The sequence below is a fragment of the Octopus sinensis genome, linkage group LG6, assembly GCF_006345805.1.
Source record: "Octopus sinensis linkage group LG6, ASM634580v1, whole genome shotgun sequence".
Lineage (NCBI taxonomy): Eukaryota > Metazoa > Mollusca > Cephalopoda > Octopoda > Octopodidae > Octopus > Octopus sinensis.
The window spans coordinates 34,848,412-34,869,557 of NC_043002.1; the positions used below are offsets into that span (position 1 = coordinate 34,848,412).

At 33.6% G+C, this 21,146-nt stretch overlaps 1 protein-coding gene across 3 annotated transcripts in view; it reads left to right on the plus strand.

The window, feature by feature from the left end:
* LOC115212795 (leukocyte receptor cluster member 8 homolog) overlaps positions 1-15,346 on the plus strand; it is a 28,379-nt gene extending 13,033 nt beyond the window's left edge. For 2 of the 3 annotated variants that reach the window (XM_029781495.2, XM_029781497.2), the window contains 11 exons: positions 449-674; positions 1,405-1,452; positions 4,310-4,453; positions 5,251-5,490; positions 7,229-7,402; positions 8,248-8,386; positions 10,332-10,424; positions 10,760-10,894; positions 11,382-11,450; positions 11,552-11,681; positions 12,557-14,236. In XM_029781495.2, coding sequence (XP_029637355.2) covers positions 449-674; positions 1,405-1,452; positions 4,310-4,453; positions 5,251-5,490; positions 7,229-7,402; positions 8,248-8,386; positions 10,332-10,424; positions 10,760-10,894; positions 11,382-11,450; positions 11,552-11,681; positions 12,557-12,942 — 1,784 coding nt within the window. In that variant the 3' untranslated portion in view covers positions 12,943-14,236. Of the gene's footprint in view, positions 1-448; positions 675-1,404; positions 1,453-4,309; positions 4,454-5,250; positions 5,491-7,228; positions 7,403-8,247; positions 8,387-10,331; positions 10,425-10,759; positions 10,895-11,381; positions 11,451-11,551; positions 11,682-12,556 lie in introns of all 3 variants that reach the window. The other variant, XM_029781496.2, reaches the window with a different exon arrangement.
* Positions 15,347-21,146: the final 5,800 nt, after the last annotated feature.

Consider the following 21,146-nt stretch of genomic DNA (forward strand, 5'->3'; position numbering starts at 1 on the left):
TGTCTGTGGAGAGTGGCGTGTAGTGTGGAAGTGAGGATCTGTGGTGGAGTCAGTGTGGAAGAGAGGGTTTGTGAAATGATGTACAGTTGTAGTGAGGGCTTGTTGTTGGGTGGTAGTTGTAGTGAGGTTGTCTCTGGTGTAATGTAGACATATTTAGTAAGGGTGTTGTGTTGTATTGTAAAAATGTGTCTGTGATGGTGTGCTTTTTAGTGAGGACATGATGTTACATGTGATTATAGCTATATAGTAAATGATATGATGAAAGCATTTCTCCTGATTACCCCTGTAAAGGTCATGTAGAGTTGTGACACAGATTGATGTTGTTCTGGACAGGTGGAAAGAGTTGTTTTATAGAATGACACTGGAGATGTGGGTGGATAAGAGGGTACCAGTATTAAAATCAATTATTATAAATGTAATGTTTTCCTTTTCTGTTTTTTTCTTGTAGTAAGGAACGCAAATGCTCTGGGCATTCGTTTTCAGATCTCTAAACGTCACAATGTACAGAATACCAATGCCATTTCAAGTTACCGAACAAAAATGTTCCCTCAACAGCAGCAACAATCACAGCAGAAAATGTGTTCTCCTCATCCTGGAAAGCAGCAACAGCAACTGTCTAATTATCAATCAAGTCCTGAGAATAATCAAACAGAAGATAATTCCTCCAATGCTGAGTAAGTAATAGATTGTATTGTGAAACAGTCATTGGAACTGTGTGTTTCTCACTGATTCATGTGCTTCAATAAGTTATACAGAAGGTTTTAGTAAAATTATGAGATACTGATATAGTATTATATATAAGAAAATAGGTTCCCTCACATAAAAGATTACTGTTGTCAATAATAAATGGTTTGAAGGCAGTGAGCTGGCAGGATTGTTACCCTGCCAGGAAAGATGGTTTGTGGCATTTCTTTGGACTTTACATTCTGAGTTTGACTGCCTCTGGGGTTGCCTTTGCCTTTCATACTTTTAGTGTTGGTAAATTAAGTATCAGTTGGACATAGGTTGATGGAATCAACTTACCTCCTCCTCCAAAATTGCTGGTCCTGTGCCAAACTTTGAAACCAATAATAGGTGCTTTGGTTCTGGCTAGCAAGTTTTTTGAGTGAAGCCTGTATATGGTAGAATTGAAATACAAAATGATTATATCAATGTTTAATAATTTAGGCTTTATAGTAAAAGTATGTGATGTGAAATATATTAAAGTAATTTATGCTATATTTTTTAATTAGGTAGTCACATGGGTGAATATTTCTGTTCCAAATATTTTGAAATACCTTCAAAGTGGGGTTTTGAAATGGAAGATTTTTTTTGTTTTGGGATTTATGCTTTATTATTATGCAGGTTGACCTTATTTGCCTAATTTTATCACATTGATTGATCTTATTTTTTTTATTATTTTAGACCAAAATCTCCAGGTATCGAGAAGGGAGAATGGCCTCCTTCTTTAAAGTAAGTGATTGTATTTCATATAATGTTTCTATTTATGAACTTAATACTGATTTTTAACTATATCTATAATAATAATTGCCAAAACGAATTTCTGTGTGTCAGTGTCACACTTTGATCCCCTCTCTCACTATTCAATGACACTTCTATTATTCCTCTTGCTGGGGTGAGAGTAATATAGTAGGCATAGAGATGGTGACGACAGTAGTAGATTGACAGTTGTGATGGTAATGGGGTGATAGTAATAGTATGAGCTGTAGTTGTGATAGAGGCAGAAGCAACGGTGATGATGATGGTAGTGGTAGCCAAGGTGGTCGGGGATGATGGTGATAGTGAGCAATGTGAAAGACAGTGGTGATGGAGGGGAAGGAAGTGAAGTCAAAGGTATTGGTGGTGGCGCCAGAAGTTTGGTGTGTGGATGGCAGTTGTGGTGGTACTGGTGATAGTGATGGTTGGAAACAATCAAAAGAAAGAGAGAGAGAGAAAGAAAGAGGTTAAACAGAAAAAAAAAAGTGCTGACCCCCGAATGGGAAGACAAAAAATGTTTATCATGCAGCTTTGCAATAAGTTCCAAGTCAACGAATTATATCATTGTTTTGATGAAAATTGTTCAATGCTTGAAAAATATTGGTCAAGTTTAATAAAATTTAATATGTACTCAATGCATGAAGTGTGATTGTTGGGCCAAGGCCCAATGAAGAGCCCTCCACAGGAGCTAGCTTAAAAACTACCCAATGGGTTGGTTTTTAAGCTAGTATATATGTGCATGTATGTGAGAGAGAGGTGGGGATTACCATATGAAGTGAGTAAAGATGAAATTTGTTAACTTCAAACGTTTCCTCTTCTTATTTCACATTTAACCCTTTCGTTACCAAACCGCCCAAAGCCGCCCGAAAAAAATTTTGGTTAATGTGACCAAAGCTGCCCGAATTTACCTATTCATATTTAAATGAGAATATCAGAGCAAATCTCTTTAGTACATTCGTGAAAACACGTATTATACTTCGTAAACAGTTCAACTACAGTTTTGTACAATAATCGAAGTGTAATTTTAATTCCGTGAATTTTGGGAGATTTTTTTCCGAAATTTGTTCCTATTGTGTTTTCAAAATTTGTAATTCTGACAAAAAAGGGATACGAATTTCATTATATCAAGCAGCGAGTCAGAATTCGAAGGATTTTCTACTGAAGACCTTCATAAATCTAACTCTATGACTGAAAAAAAAAAGCACGTGGTATTTGATAATGAATCTGATGTTTCATTTTCCGAAAGTGAAAACAGTGAATCCGAGATCTCCGACAGCGATAAAGAAAATGAATTGGCACCTGAATGAAGTGAAAATTTAAAAACTGTTTCTTTCGGTGATTTTTCTGAAGAAACTGGACCAAGTCACAGACTTTCCCAGGAGAGTAAAGCCTTAGACTATTTTTTTTACTTTTTTGAATGAGCCTATTTGAAATCATTACGGCGGAAACGAACCGTTACGCTAAACGTAAACAAAACGAAAGAAACGATAGTTTGTGGTTTCCCACAACCTTAAATGAAATTAAGACTATTTTGCTATAAATATTATTATGGGTATCAGAAAGTTACCCAGAATAACAAATTCTATCGTAAAATTTTCTTGTATGCTCAATTGAATATTAGCTAATAACCCATTTTCTATAGCGATGTTTGAACAAAATTTTAATAATTTTATATTTTGTTGAATTTACCTGTATCTACCTGCAATTAGAGTCACTTTGTGACAAAAATTATAGTATAGAATTGGTTGAGAACATTTCATTAAATTATCTTCCAAAAATCAGATTAATATATTGATAAATAAAAAAGTTATAGTTGTTTAATGAAACCAGACTAAATTTATGATTACGTTAGAAATTAATTGAAACACATAAGGGGTGTATTTTGGTCAGAAATATAGTAACGAAAGGGTTAAACAATTTGTCAGATCAGTTTTTATTTATTAATTTAGGTTTTGATGTTTTATGAATATTTAAGGCAGCAAGCTGGCAGAATTGTTAGTACATCAGGCAAAATGCTTAGTGGCATTTCTTCTGTCATTATATTCATCTTTTTGGGGTTGATAAAATAAGTACTAGTTAAGCACTGGGATCGATGCAGTTGCCCCCCCCCCACCCGTCCCACCAAAATTGCTGACCTTGTGCCAAAACTTGAAACCAATATTTTATGAATATTCCATGAATCCAGTTGAAATGCATGCTAATCTCTACCTAAATGGCAAGAATACCATTCTTCATGTCATTTGGATAGAGATTAGTACTCCAATACATTCACACCAATATATATTTTCTAAGTAGCTGGATCTTCAACACTTCAGTTTTGATAATTTATGCCTTTCTGTCTGAGCTTTGCATCCATATTTTATATATGATCAATTCCTGGAAACTTGCAAACCTCATGGATTTTATAAGGAAATGGTTGGTGCTACCATACAGATATAGAAAGGAATATGTATATAAATGGAACTATTGCAGCAAGTGTATACCAGAGTTTCCATAACCTTCAGTTCTGATTTCCCATAGACTGCCACTTTACCTCTTTGTAGTTATGTAGCCTGCTAGAAATAGCTGCCAAATTTCTTTTGAATTACACTCACAATATGAAATATGGAAAGGATACATTAGCTACCCATCAAAGTTGGGATGATAATGACTATAATACCTTTAGTCATAGCTCTGTTCAGTTAGGTTTCACCTGGGGCTCAACTACATGAACAATAGCTACTCCATTCAGATTATGGGTATTTCTATTTTCCTTAGACCCCCCCCCCCAAAAAAAAACTGCTTTATTGTGTAACTATGGCAACTTTATTATCTTCCATTTGCAATGTTTTAGAGATTATGTGCAAAGAGCATTTGCCAGTGTTAATGAAGAAAACCAGAAAGATGAAATGGAAAGATGTCTAAAGATGAAGTTAAAGGGCATATTTGATGACCAAACTCCATGGAATATTGACTGGTATAAAGAACCCTTGCCTGAGTAAGTACTATTGTATGTTTTCACGCTTCAGAATGAAAATATTAAATGACAGTGAAGTTAAAAGGATACTTTGTCTTCTGTAGTATTTCCATAATATTAGATTCAAGAATTAGTTTTTATATCGTAGTTTACTCCTTTTGACTTTTGCGGTATATTTCATCTTGTATATCACTGATGTATTTTAACCTGAAGCAGTTTACTGCATTAGATTTCACCTTATACTAAAGATATCTATCTTTGATCTACTTTTACTTCAAAATCAATTTTATGGTAACTTTTACTTTTCAGCCCCAACTATTTAGTGGTATAAAGTACAAGCTCAATGTTGTCTTCGAAATGTGACCTAATGTATTATATTGAGAGAAAAAGAAAAAAAAAAACTGGCTGCTTGAGTTCTTTATTAGATACGAAGAAAACAATCATTATTCAGGGAAATGGTGACAGATGAGAAAATGTCCACCTAAATTGATGTATCAAGTGCATTAATTTTTTAAGTGTAAACAGGAAATTGTTTTTAGGAACAATTTTTATGATGAGATCATATTGAATAAAGCTAACACTGATATGTGGCTAGGTTTACATGAAATAAAAGTATTGTTTATAATTGTGTATATTGATTGATTTGAAGTAGCAGACAAGCTAAGTGTTTTGAATATTTTCTTCAGTTTAATCTCCTAGAACACTACAAGTTTCAAAGAAAAGATTTTAAAATTCAGTAAAGTCCTTAATATATGAAAATTTGGCATTTTCTAAGACTTAATTAAAATACAAAACTCCATTTTTTTCTGTCTTTTTAGTATATCTTGTTTAGAGAAGCGCAAACGAAGTCGGTGGGAAAGAGATGATCCTGAACCATCAAACAATCGATCATCAGTGCGTTGTCCTTACAATGGGGACAGAGTTCCAACCTATAGGACATCTCGTTCACGTTCACGTAGTAAATCCAGAAGTCGTTCACGTTCCCCAGCTGCTGTAGTAGTTTCTGTCAGAGACAAATATTCACGATCTGTAGCACGAAAGCACAGAAGACACAGCAGGTATTTTGTTTGAATTGGTTCAGTCTTTTGTTTTCCATTTGTCTTTAGTTGAAACATTTCCAACAGATTTTTAAATGTTAGTGTAAGAATTTTACTACATTTTTAAAGTAGTATTGTAATGTTAGGGCTATTTCATTGTTTTGATTATGGCATAAATAATTTTGATAAATGATTTAGGGTTTAAACTACAATGTGAAGCTTTTCATCATCATTATCGTTTAACATCCGCTTTCCATGCTAGCATGGGTTGGACGGTTCAACTGGGGTCTGGGAAGCCAGAAGGCTGCACCAGGCCCAGTCTGATCTGGCAGTGTTTCTACAGCTGGATGCCTTTCTATGTTTCTACAGCTGGATGCCTTTCCTAACGCCAACCACTCCGTGAGTGTAGTGGGTGCTTTTTACATGCCAGACGAGGCTGGCAACGGCCACGATCAGATGGTGCTTTTTACGTGCCACCAGCATGGAGGCCAGATGGGGCTGGCAACAGCCACGATCGGATGGTGCTTTTTACGTGCCAAAGTGTTATGTTTTAATACAGAATTATTAACTTGGATTACATTATTCGAATGCAAGCCAGTAATGGAGTCAATGTGTAAGCAAATACAACGCAATATATACTCAAAAATGCATGCTGATTAATAAAAAAAGGCAGGACATAAAGATCCATGTGCAAAAAGTATCATGCCTCTTACGAAACAAACCAGTATGCAAATTAGAAGGTCGTCAAAAGTTCACTTTAAAAGGACATGAGGTGAACGCACGAAATAAAGCAGAGTCACTAAACTTAGTTTGATACTTAGTCAGAACATAGAATTAAATTAGAGCAATATAACGAAATGATTAAAAGTTAACAGTTCTTTATAATTGTTATCATTACAGTCAGTTCATTTTGCACTTCCAAAATCATTGTATTTCAAAGAGTGACTGTTAAACTTCATTAACTCTTAAGCATTCAGATTGTTCTGTCAAATGTAATGCTTATTTCACATAGTTTTGAATTAAAGAGTGACTGTTTAAACTTCATTAACTCTTAAGCATTCAGATTGTTCTGTCAAATGTAATGCTTATTTCACATAGTTTTGAATTAAAGTTTTATCATCACACAGCTTCAAGACTTCAATGATGTGATTGTTCTTTTTTTTTATATGACATTGTTGGATAGACGTCAGTTTGGACATAAAACAGATGGAGTATTTGAACTGAATGTGGCCAGTTTAAATGTTAAAGGGTTAAATATCTATTTCATGTGGATACAACAAACTCTCTAGTGTTGGTGCCCTGATGAAATGCACCCAGTACATTCTATAGGGTAGTTGGTAATAGGAAAGTAATTTAGCTGCAGAAATCATGCATAAATGAAAATGTGAGTGAGGCATGGTCCCACTGGGAGCAGTAATATCAAAAACAAGAACTGATGCATATCCTGACAGCTTGTCCAACTAATGCCAGCTCTGTGGTTGAGAAGTTTACTTCCCGACCACATGGTCTCAGGTTTAGTCTCACTGTTATAGTACCTTTTGCAAGGAGAATAATATCTGACTATGGGAAAATATTACCTTGCTTAGGCGGTTGAGGTAGGCAACCATGAAGGGGGCCATCCAGCCCTAGAAAATCTACCTCAAATAAATTCTAAACTGACCCTCTTAAAATGGGAACTTGGCTTTGTAAAATGATGCTGATAATGGTGAGATTTATATGTGAATAGGAAACAATAATAATGTTTTTATTTTTCATCCAGTGACAGTTCTAGTGTCTCTGACGACAGTAGCTCATCAGAGAAGTATGTGAGCAAACATAGTTTTGGCAACAAAAACCGAGGTCGAGGACGTGGTCGTGGTGCTCGAGGTAGAGCTTCACGTGGACGTTTTAGAGAGGATTCTTATGGTGGCAAAAAAGGAAAGAAAGACAGAGAGTAAGTATAGTTTCAGGTCTTGATGAATCTTGACTCTTTGGTCTTGTTTGTTATGGTTTACAGGTGAAGCAGAGAAAGTTTACAGAAGTTCTATGATGAATTATTTCCAGTGTATTTTTGATAAAGTCATGTTGATTCATTATTAAGACATTAATGCACTCGTTTATTAACTGGTTTTTCCTAAATCATTTACAAGGGTTCATTGTGTACAAGGACAGTTTGTACACTAAACATCTTTTATGCTATTATTCTCATTGTGCAAACATGGCTGTGTGGTAAGAAGTTTGCTTCCCAAGCACATGGCTCCGGACTCAGTCCCACTGTTTGGCACCTTGGCAAGTGTCTTCTACTGTAGCCTTGGGCCAACCAAAGCCTTGTGAGTGGATTTGGTAGATGGATTGGCACCTTGGCAAGTGTCTTTACTGTAGCCTTGGGCCAACCAAAGCCTTGTGAGTGGATTTGGTAGATGGAAACTGAAAGAAGCCTATTGTGCGTGTGTATATGTATGTATTTATGTGTGTTGTGTGTTTGTTCCCCCACCATCGCTTGACAACCAATGCTGGTGTGTCTATGTCTCCTGTAACTTAGCAGTTCAGCAATAACGAATGATAGAATAAGTACTAGGCTTACAAAGAATTAGTCCTGGGGTCAATTTCTTCGACTAAAACCCTTTAAGGCAGTGCTCCAGCATGGCCACTGTCAGATGACTGAAACAAGTAACAGAATATGTTGTCTTAAATTATAATGAGCCTGTATTTGTTATATCATTAGTGATAAATCCTTTGATTATTCAAGAGTATGGTTAGTTACATTTTCTTATTTTCTTCTCATTAAACCACCTTTAGCTTGACTTTTGAGTATGATGGCCCTGATAAAGAAGAAAAGCTGCAACGAAGAGCTGCACGATTCGTTGAACATTTAAATAATTCTTCAGACTCTAAGAGGTATCGTCAAACACTGACTCTCACTATCAATAACTTTACCGTAAGTTTCTCACATTTTTTATCTCCATTTTTTAATGCAATCTAACTTCTTTCAAATTTAAACTTACCTATTTTCTCTTGTTTTTTTTTTATATAATTGATATTTAGTGTGTTATAGGTTCATCAGACCTGTGACTTACATTGTCTTAACATTCTGGTAATAAGAACCAAAATGTTTTTCCTATAATCTTTTTACTTTTGGCCTTGACATAATTGTTTGGTTAAAAGGTTTGCTTTCCAATCACATGCTTTGGCGGTTTAGTACCACTGTATGGCACCTTGGGCAAAGCCAGCCAACGTCTTGTTGATGAATTTGGTACAAAGAAACTGAAAGAAACGTATCGTGTGTGTGTGTGTATCATCATTGTTGTTGTTTAATGTTTGTGTTCCATGCTGGCGTGGGTTGGACGGTTTGACTGAGGACTGGTAAGCAGGGAGGCTGCACCAGACTCCAATTTGATTTGGCAAGGTTTCTGCTGCTGGCTGCCCTTCCTAATGCCAACCACTCTGAGGAGTGTAGTGGGTGCCTTTTTATATGCCACTGGCACTGATATCAGCCATGCTCAAATGGTACTTTTTACATGCCACCGACACAGGTGCCAGTCAGATAATATATATATATATAAACATGTATGTTTGTGTTTATTCTTGACTTGACATTGTACAAAAGTTATAAACTAGTGTTACTTTTACAAAAGCTGTGTTGTTTCCAATCTTTTATGGAAACATATCCTGGCCATTGTGAAATATTATCTTGCTAGAAAAAGGTGAAGGTTGGTGACAGGAAGGACATCTGACCATGCATAATCTGCCTCATTTGATGACAATAAGTCCTCACTGTTCAATGTGGTCAACCTTTGTTTCCAGCCAATGTGATCAGTAGATAGAAGATAATTAAGGTAGATTAAGAGGGAGAAAGGAGCCTTAGTATGAGAGGAAAAACAATGGTTGGAGTAACTGTATGGGAGAGAAAGAGTGAGTGGTGGATAGTTGTGAAAATGGTTGTAAGACAGTATGCTGGATAAGCAGAGGGAGGAGGTAGCAGCAGCTGGAATATAGAGTGGGTGATGTTTACTGGTGAAGGAAAGTGCAAGTGATAGATAGTCAAGATGGTAAGAAGGGGATGTCAGTGAAGTAGTGCATTGGATACTAAAAGATCTGGTGCACATACCTAGTTTTCCTTCATTACATGGGGCTGTTGTATAATAAAATTACAAATACTAAATTGACCATTTAGTATTCACCCTGTCAGAAATAATGCTTATTTTATATTGTTTTGAATTTATCATACATTGTCTCATAGCTTCAAGAGTTTGATGATGTGATTGTTTACTTTTAGAATGACATTGTAGGGTAGGTGCAAGAAACCTGATCTGTCTAGTTTGAACATAAAACAGGGAGCAAAGTGGGCTTGACAGGACTGGTTTGAACATGAAAGGATTAAACACAAAAGCAACTCAATAATGTATTTACATATAAACACTTTTTTGGAACCTGGGAATGCTATCCTGCAATGTTACTTCAGGGCTGGATTGTAAATTGTTACTGTTTAGCCCTAGGTCAACCCTAACAGATCAAACCTATAATGAAAAATATCCCAAACATGACCATCCCATCTTTTTCCTTAGGCACAATACCCTAAGTCCAGCTTATCAGATGATAAAAGAATGTATTGTGTTATTTGATGATTTAGTTATACACTTTTTACTACTTGTTTACTGAAGTCTTGACTGAGGTTAGAAGTTATAGATCCATCTTAAAAACACATCACTTTGCTCATTATTTAATGTATCTCAGTGTAGTGTTATAATTAAATATGAGAGTTGACCTTACCTTTGTGGCTATTGATAGTTGATATGTTGAACAACATGTCTATCCCACTCATTTTTGCCTTTCATGAGCAATGACTACTACTATATTATTTCTTTATTTCTTCTATTGTCCAGACCACTGGAAGTGATGATGAGCTTGACATGGATGGTTGTGTCATTGTTGGTGAATGTCAAGATTTAGAGAAACAATATTTCCGTTTGACCACAGTAAGTATTTATAGCTGTTATCACCACATTCTCTTCCCTCCTCTACTAACTCACATTATCCATATAAGCAGTGTTTCTGTTTGACTACAGTATCTATAGTTGTCATCATATATTTCTTACTACTGTTCATTACTAACACATATCCGCATAGACAAGAATGCTATAGAGATGCAAAGGTCTTCAGCTGGAGTTCAACTTCATGCTGCTTCATTATAAAAGATGACACTCTTCTTTAAAGTATTGGTCACATTGATTATATTTCATTTTATGTTTTAATGGAAGCATTTACGGAAAGGAAAAAGGTAATTCTTTTCAACAATAATAAATACTTTCAGGCCCCTGATCCTTCAACCATACGCCCTACTGAAGTTTTGAAACGATCCCTAATTATGGTACAGGATCATTGGAGAGCTAAAGCTGACTATAACTATGCTTGTGAACAGTTGAAATCAATTAGACAAGATTTGACAGTAAGTATAGACTTGCATTGATGTTTTGTTTTTCTCTTTGTTTCTTGCTTTGATGTCACTTTTTTTCATTCTTAGGATTGTTTTTCCATGTTTTAACAATATATCTGGAGTATTATGTGAAATTACATCGCCGTTGTACACAATCACAATGATTGGTGGCATATTTGTCATCCTTGAGCAGACATTTAATAATGGGTTGAACTTATGCCAATGCAATGTGATTTTATGCTTGGCCCGCATTCGAACATTCTATTGCTGTTGTGCCAATTTATTGAAGATGCTCGCCTTATCTGTCTTCAGACATGCTGAGTGTTTTATTACTGTTTGTTACTGACATAATATCAGATCATGTTCTAAATTTACACTTCTCAAAAATAGTTATATATATTTTTGGTGAAAATATCCTTTGAAAAAAAAATTGTACTATAAAAACCATCAAACACAGAAGAAATAGAAATTATTGGAGAATATTTTTCATTATTTGCAGTTGCAAGGAATAAGAGATACATTTACTGTCAGAGTGTATGAAACTCATGCACGCATTGCTATGGAAAAAGTAAGTTCTTAATAGTTTCTCATCTAATTGAATATGGTTTAATGTATCTGATAATGTACTTGTAAGAATTTGATTTCTATATTGGTAATTAATCTCTTCAGGGAGATCATGAAGAATTTAACCAGTGTCAGACCCAATTGAAGCTACTCTACCATGAAGGACACCATGGAAATGTTGCGGAATTTACAGCTTACAGAATACTTTACTACATATTTACATCAAACACATTGGGTATCCTTCATTGCCTTTCAGTTCATTTTGTAAAACTGAGATTTACTAGAACATTTAACTGCTACCAATCACAGACTCAAATATCTGATTGTATATGTTTAATATGTTACATATTATGTAACATGTTTTTTTTTTGTTTTCCTTCTCCATCCCACCCCCCACTCAGTTACTATCTCCCACTCAATAAAGTGCATACTGCAGATACAATTGTTTATCCCTGAATCAGTCCTGATCTAACAGACCTCTGGTCAGATGTGTTGCAGCTGTGACCATTCTGTTTCTTATTTAGACACAGTTTATCTTGAACTATATTATCTGTTGGGTTCAAGATGGTAAAATGTGATTTTAAGGGATTTTTTAGCAGGTTGAGCAATCACTTAGAAGAGGCTGCTTAGTTAGTTTGAATGGTTCTGAAGGAACAGTACTAGTGACCCACTGTCTGTTAATAGCAACATTGCTGTCATTCCTTCTTTATGGTTGATGTTTAAATTGGTGATTTAGTTGTGACAAACCTCACTTGGTTCCCACTGCACAATAAACTTCAAACAATTTAAGTTTCATTAGATCTTTTACTTGTTTTATGAATTGTAGTTGTGCATGTATGGTTTAGTGGCTAAGCCTGCTTTGCAACTACAAGGTTTCAGTTTCATGATAAGTGCCTTCTATATGTCTTTCTTAAAATAGCAGGTATGGGTTATCAGCACTAGTGGTATATAGCCATAAAATACCAAAAATATTTTTAAATATTTAAAAATAATCTGTTAGTGGATGGGATATGTACAACTTTGTCAAAAATATAATAACCTGAGTTTTGTTTGCTAAACTGAAATATTTTGTTTCTCTCCAAAATGTTTTTTCTTAACCATCTTTTAAAGATTTAACAACTGCATTGGCAACTCTCAAATCAAATCATAGAAAAGATGAGTGTGTCTATCATGCATTAAATGTGAGATCTGCTTGGGCACTTAATAATTATCATAGGTTTTTTAAGCTCTACCGGTGTGCACCGAAAATGTCTGGTTATCTTATGGATTGGTTCGTGGACAGAGTTAGAATATCAGCGTTAAAAACTATTGCGAAATCGTATGTATCCGACAAGCTTTTCATGCTTTGTCTTTATTTCTTCCTCTCTTGCTGCATACTCAATAAATGTTTTGATTTGTTCTTAATATTTTGGGTATTTTATACAAACCAAAGAGTCTTTAAGGAATTGTTTGTTTGTATGATTATACATACATTATATATTTATGAAATTTTATAGTTTTAATTAAATGCATTCTTGTATGTAATATAAATTATTACAGTGGAAAATTTTGCTATTTAAGATTATTATTCATCCTAATATTTAGGACTCATTAATTATTGAAAAACTTAAATCATTTAGTTAAAGTTACCCAATTATGTTTCTTATTTTATTTAACCTGTAATACTGTGAAACATTCTATCTTTATATCTTATATTGTTTTATATTTCAAGTGGTTTATTATGATGTCTGTGTATTAAATTATAATTGTCAACTTAATGATTAACTGTTGTGTTTGGCAGGAAGTTTTAAATGTGTAAAGTTAGTTAGCTGTAGTATATCAAAGATTAGGTAAATTCTGTGACATGTCTATATATTTAACTCCCACTCTTGTGTGTGTATATAAAATGTATTATTTTAGAATACTTTGTTGAATGTCTTCTTGATAGTCTTATATTATTAAATATATGTAAATATTGTGTATTGTAAATGGAGAGATATTTGGTGAATTATTGTGTTGTGTGTTTGGTACAGAATGTAGATAATATTTTGAGAAAAAGTCGATGGATTTCTGGATTTGAAAGAGATTGAGTTTAGATGCCATAGGCAATATTACAATATTGATTATTGATGAGTGAGAGTTGTGTGATGATGAGATTACGCCATTATAACAATTAGAAACTTATAGGAGCCAATGAAATAAGTTTTTTTTTTTTTTTTTTAAAGACATTTTCTGTTACAAGTATATCAATATTTTCTTATTAAGTATTTTATCAAAAACTGATACAGAATCAATTTTGGTGTCAAAATCCAAGTCTTAATAGTTTTAAAACATTTTGTGTCCATTCATTCCAAAAGTAACTTTTAAACTGTTTTATGGAAACCAAGTAGTGTTGAGGTAAGTTAATGATGCAGGGTGAGTATAATGTGTTCCATGGGGGTCATAGTAATGTTGTCCTGTCTAAAATCTCATCATCATTGTTATAATTTCTCCATTTCTCTGTCAGGTAAGTAAAACAGTTTCCCTCCCCACTCTTCATATTTTCAACTCTGTAATTGATAATAATTGTGTGACTTATTGTGCTAACTTTTTATGTTTTCTTCTTTTTCATCCCTGCTGGCCTGTCCGTTTACCCTACTCTCCAAACCACAATACAAAATGTAATAGCTTTCGTCCTATGCTGCTGATAACTTACATCCAGAATGAATTGTCATTTTCTAACCGAGATGACTGTGTACAGTTCCTTACGGACAAGAATGTGGTACTAAATGATGACTCTACCAAGGTGGATTGCAAGCAGAGTATGGCAGCTGTGCAGGCATTATAGTTGGTAGCAGCAGCTTCACCTTTTAAACCAATTCTCCATGTCGACAGATTTCCCTTTCAGTTGCAGGTTTTTACTTAGCAAACTCCTTCATGTTGTTTTAGTTGCCATATGTTGGTCATTAGTCTCTTACTGAGTCAGCTTTATACAACAGATGTCTGGGGAGGTGGGGAAGTGTTGTTGTTTGTAGTCAACAACTTCACCATTTAATCATACTTTATACATTATATATGTGCATTTGTCTATGTGTACATGTGTGAGACTGTGTGTATGTGTGTATATATATATACATTTATATCAACATATATATATGTGCATGAATGAGTGTATGCTTGTGTGTATGTATGTATATTCATACATATGTATATACATACATATATATACATATATAAGTGTTTATGTATATTTTCATACATTTACTAAACCTCATTGTTGAGCATTTCATTGGAAAAGTTCTAAAATGAAAATTTTAATTGTTATGTGTTCAATAATTCCCAAAGATTTCTAATTTTTTTTCAAAGCAGATAAAAACCATATCTCCAAGTTGGACTTTGAAAAAAAAAAAAAAAAAAAAGCAAAAAACAAAAACATTTCTAACAACCTTTTCTGGGAATTTTCCTTTTGTTCCTGAAATTTGAAGGAGGAAAGCATCTGTTTATGGTGGAAGATTTTATATCCATTCTTTCACCGGTTGACAGGAAAAGCTGAATATTGGCTGAAATGTCCATGAAATCTCTACAGATTCCAGCAACTTCTGCAATAATAAGATGAAGAAACAACATCTATGTCTAACTTCTCTCAGCTGTCTTTAAAAGAAACCCAGTAAGATTCAATCTTGTTTCAGGACTGTATTTTTTTTTTCTTGAAAATATTAAAATTTTGGACATAATTACTCTATAATAATTATAGAGTATGATATAAAAATATTTACTACTCACATCGTCATTCTGAGGGTTAGAGTTTCTACCTCGTTACCAAATCTCCCCAGCAAATATAATCACTTTATAACAATCATGATGTCAATTTATCACAGTAACAAGAAGGGAAACTGAGTCCAGGCAACAGGTATGTCAATATATAGTGGCCTATATGGGTAACAACTACAAAACATGAAGCTGACTCCAGATAACAGATATGCCACTGTATAGTGGCCTATATATGTAACAACCACAAAACGTGAAGCTGGCTCCAGACAACAGGTATGTCACTATATAGTAACTTATGTAATAACTACGAAACATGAAGTTGATTCCAGACAACAGATATGTCACTATATAGTGGAGTGTATATATGAAACAACTACAAAACATGAAGCTGACTCCAGACAACAGGTCCATCACTGTATAGTGATCAATGTATGTAACAATTACGAAACATGAAGCTAACTCTAGGCAACAGGTACGTCACTATATATCAACAAGAAACATGAAGGTGACTCCAGACAACAATCATCAATACAAAGAATGGTCTATATATGTACATATGACAACTGTGAAATGTGAAGTTGGATCCACGCGACAGAATCATCTTTACACTGGACTTGTCTATGTATTTGACAACTAGACAATGTGAAACAGGTTCACACATCAACACACGTATATATATATATATATATGTGTGGTGTGCGTGACATCTAAGCAGTATGAAGCAGTCTCAGACAACGGATCGACCAACGCATCAGTGTTATAAACATCTACGTAAAGATATGTGACGGGTAGGTAACTACCAGCTACTCAGGGACAGATTTTTTTGTTAGCTAGCCAAGCTGCTAATAGCCCCCTTGAAAACCCACAGCTATTTGGGTGATTCAGTCTTGGAAGGATCATGTTTTCCTCCTTTCCCTTCCCTTTTTCTTTTCTATTTCTCTGTCTTCTCTCTTTCTTTATTTCTCTTTCTGTTACTCTCTCTTTCTCTCTCTCTCTTTTTCTCTCTTATTTCTAATTTATTGTAAATATATTTTTTGTTGAATAAATCTGTACAGGATTAAATTTGTCATTTGAAAAATAATGGTTTTTCTCTATTCTATTTAAGCTATCTATTCATTCTGTGTCCTGATGTTGTAACTAATCATAGCTTCATTGCTACAGTTTCTAAAATATTGTTCACTAATATTGGTTTTGGTGTTGATAAATTGTCATGACATGTCTTTCTACCCTAATGATGGATTAAAACGTTTGCTGATGCCTAGTGTACTTGCACCCTTTCCTGTAAAACTTGATATTGGTTGCCAATGAAACTTCCTTAATTTGACCAATCAGAAAACAGTTTGCTATTAACTAATTTGGTTGGTCCTCTCTCCCTAACTCAGCCCATTGCTTCTAAAATGGTGCACCATTATATGATATACAATAAGTAGTTCCAGGTACAAAATCAGTTTTCTCTCTGGATAGTGAAAATACAGAGTGAAAGTATTTAATTTTTACTGTAGATGACAGAAACATTAATATTTTTAATGTGATTAGAAATTACAAAGGAAGAGATTGATTGATACCAGGCTATATAAATATCATTAAGTTTTATGTATATTGAACAAAAATTAGATAGAAATAAGCTAGTAATAAAATTTTAAAACCTACTGACCAGATATGGAAAACAGTGTTTAAGACAGTATTGCAAGGTGAGTATTAATGTGAACTACCAGATAATCTTATGTATAGATTGTTTACAACCATACCACAAGTCTTATTTTCCTGATACTTAAAAGTAAATATGTCTAAAACCAGCTAGATAGATTTATCTATAGATTGTTTAGAACCATATCACATATCTAATTTCTGATTAACTAGAAATTTACTTTTTGTCATTAAGATTTTTCTGTTGTATAAACTTTTATATTGTTTTTTATTGCCATTTTTTTATTGTTTGCATTACATTTTAATAAACAATGTGTGTGTATGTGTATATATATATATATAGTTAATCAAATATATTCAATGAGAACACACTGTACTGAATTTCAGATAAGTGCTCTAAAGGTATTTAGAGATTTAATTAGAGCGATTATATATATTAAAAGTAAAAGCAGGAAAAATTACATCAAATATAAACAATGTGTGGGTATGTGTATATATATATATAAGTTAATCAAATAATTCACTGAGAACACACTGTACTGAATTTCAGATAAGTGCTCTAAAGGTATTTAGAGATTTAATTAGAGCGATTATATATTATAAAGTAAAAGCAGGAAAAATTACATCAAAAATTCACAGAAGGTATACATTCATAATATAAATAATATTGTATTAACAGAAAGTTGGCAAGCTGGCAGAAACGTTAGCACGCCGGGTGAAATGCTTAGCGGTATTTCATCTGTCATTATGTTCTGAGTTGAAATTCTATCGAGATCGACTATGCCTTTCATCCTTTTGGGGGTCGATAAATTAAGTACCAGTTGTGTACTGACGTTGCTCTAATTGACTGGCACCTTACCCCAAAATTTCAGGCCGTGTGCCTAGAGTAGAAATGAATATTGTGTTATTAGATAAATATATAATGTATGATTATTTTAAAGGTTTGAGATATCTTATGATCATTTCATGAATGTATTACTCTTCGAAATAAAATCCAGTAACTTTTTAAACAACATCTTTATCATACAATTTTAAATAGCATCCCTCTCATTCAATTGACTATGCAAAAAAATCATCCTTTTCACTGACGAGTGGATGTATTACCTAATAATGATTATCAATTTTGGATTTCATTTCAAAGGCTAATACATTCATGAAACAATCGTAAGATATCTCAAACCTTTTAAATAAACATACTTTATATATTTATCTATTTGTACAATATTATTTATATTATGGACGTATATCTTAGGTAATTTTTTCTGCTTTTACTTTAATATATATTTATATATATATATATATATATATTATATATATTACAAAATAAGAAAATTGAGGAATACACCTTAATCAATAATCAACTACCAGATAATACCCATTCACATAATTTATTAACCAACTACATATGAACATCAAGGTCAAACATAATAGTACAGAACAAAACAGTGCACATCAATGAGTAATATGATACAATGAGTACAATATGTATAAATAAATATAAATATAAACTATATCTTACAGCTGTTTCAGCCATGTAGATATGAGTATCTCATTATGCTCATATTAGCCAGGTGTGATAAGTTATATTTTACTGGCATTATTATTAATAATAATAATAATATTAATGGCATTTTGTAACTTAATATAATGAACTCTTGACTTTGTATATATGTACATTTGTATATGGATATGTGTATGTTCGTATATTATAATATTCTAATATATTGATTTGACTAACTGTAACATATGTATGTATATTATTATGTATATATATAGGTGCATGTGTATATACGCTTATATGTATGTGTATATTATATTATGTATATGTACTCATTCTTGTATGGGTGTACCTTCTCTGATATTCATATTTAGATTGTACTTTATTCTCTGAAGAGGCCTTGGGATATATTTGTAAGTGTCTCATTTATAACCACATATTAACTTATCACACGTGGCTAATATGAGCATAATGAGATACTCATATCTACATGGCTGAAACAGCTGTAAGATATAGTTTATATTTATATTTATTTATACATATTGTACTCATTGTATCATATTACTCATTGATGTGCACTGTTTTGTTCTGTACTATTATGTTTGACCTTGATGTTCATATGTAGTTGGTTAATAAATTATGTAAATGGGTATTATCTGGTAGTTGATTATTGATTAAGGTGTATTTCTCCATTTTCTTATTTTGTATTATGAATTTGTGCTAAAACATTTTACCTTTGCCCATATAATACAATAAATGAATTAATTGCATCGCAATTCTAACATTTATGTATTAACTTTGTTGGGTGCTTTACTGTCAGTATATTGGATATGTTATCCCATGGTGGGTTGCACTCACAACCCCTATCTCAATTTGTATATATATATATATTGAGGTAAACAAGCTTTTTTCCAGCATTTTACATCATACATGTTATTGAATGTTTTATAGTAAATTTTATAATATTGAATCATTAGAAAGTATTTAAGGGTGTGTGTGCTAATATTTTAATTATCTGCTTTGGACATTAGAAGTTGACAGTCCTTTTTTTTTAGTCTGTTTTATGGGGGTTACAATGCTAAATGTTGGGATCTGCCGTCTCCTCATACTTACATACCCCTTTAACTGCCTGTTACTTTCCTGTCATCTCTATCATTTGTGCTATCTGTTTTTGCCAGACTCACCTCCTTTGTACTCCCCTAGTACCCTCTTCATTGCCTGACCTCACTTACCCATCTTAAGATCTGTGTTTGACAGACAACATTGGACCTGTTGTGCCCACCACACCTTACCTTCACCCTCCACTCTTGTACTGTTAGTCACTACTTCATTCATTGTTATACTCTTGCTCAATTTCAATTATGCTTTGGCTCTTCCTCTGTCTCCTGGGTTACATTACTTTCAGTCATTGTTTTTAGTCATGTATGTTACTGTAAATGTTTATTCATGCCTCAAAATACTGAGTACTCCTATCTCTCATCCCTTTTATCACTCACCTCTACTATTTATGTCTTTAGTATTCATGTTACAAAGCAGTTTGTAAGCGAACAGACACGTGATGTTGAAAGGCCCTCATGTCAGCAATATGGTTACCTCCCTTATGTTGGTACTTTGATGACACACTCTGTACTCTGACTCTTCATCTGTTTAAGAAGATGATGGTTTCTCTCATGCTGATGTTATGAAAAATGCACTTAAGTACAAACTAAGTGGTCGGTGTTAGGAAGAGCATACAGTTATAGAAACCATGTGAAAAATGAAACACAAGTGAGATGTCCTCCTCCAATCCATTTAGTGAATAGTACCTCCAAATATTTGCTGACTCTGACTGGTAACACATCCAATTCATGCTTACAGTGAAAGTTGACGTAAAATGCTATTGATGAAGAAACAAATTTTAATGAAGTCTGTTTTTCTCAAGGTCATTGTCAAATATTGCATAATATTCCCATGAACTGATAAACAAAGTCCTCTCCCGTGATTATCCATAAATGTCTTCATGTGATATAGTTTGTACCCTTCCTGTATCTTGTAATCTGATATTTAATGCTGACAATGTTTGAGTATTAAGTCAACTCATTTCAAAGGAAATTATTTAGTTTACCACGAAAAATTAAATTTGTTTGTTAATCTGGCTATCTGGGTTTAAATGGTGAATGAGTTTCCGTTTAAATGGAATGTTGAGGTATCAGCATTGAGATATAAGCTCACGTGTCATCAGTTTATCTGCTGTCACTTGTACACCTTTTATGTCTTCTATTGCATCTACTCCTTACATGTCACATTTATGTGTCTACTGTTATTCATACACTTTGTATCTTTCACACACACATATCTGTATATTTCCATGTATATGTCAACATATATCCTCCCGAAGGACCTGAGAGACCTGCATGGGGTGGATGCAGATGTCTTTAAAATAAAACTGGAACTCTTCCTGTCAGGTGTCCCAGATGAACCAACTTCACGGCAGGAGGTGCAGATGAGGGCAGCTGCATCGAACTCTCTCATGCACCAAATGGCAATTGCTAAAAGGCATTCGTGAAGTAAAATCATGTAGCAACACCAAATGGCAGTGCCCCAGCATGGCCACAGCTCATGAGCTGAAACTAGATAAAATAGAAAAAATAAAAAATGTATTTGTTGTTCAATTAAAGCTTAACCAACAATTGATATGAAATAAATAAGTTTGTGTTGATTTCCTCTCATTTAAGGATTTGTGATTATATCTGTGAGGTGGAAATAGATTTATAAAATTTAGTTTCTAAACCTGACATGAAGTAAAATACTTGGTTACTGAAAATTTGGACTATTAAGGCTATAGTT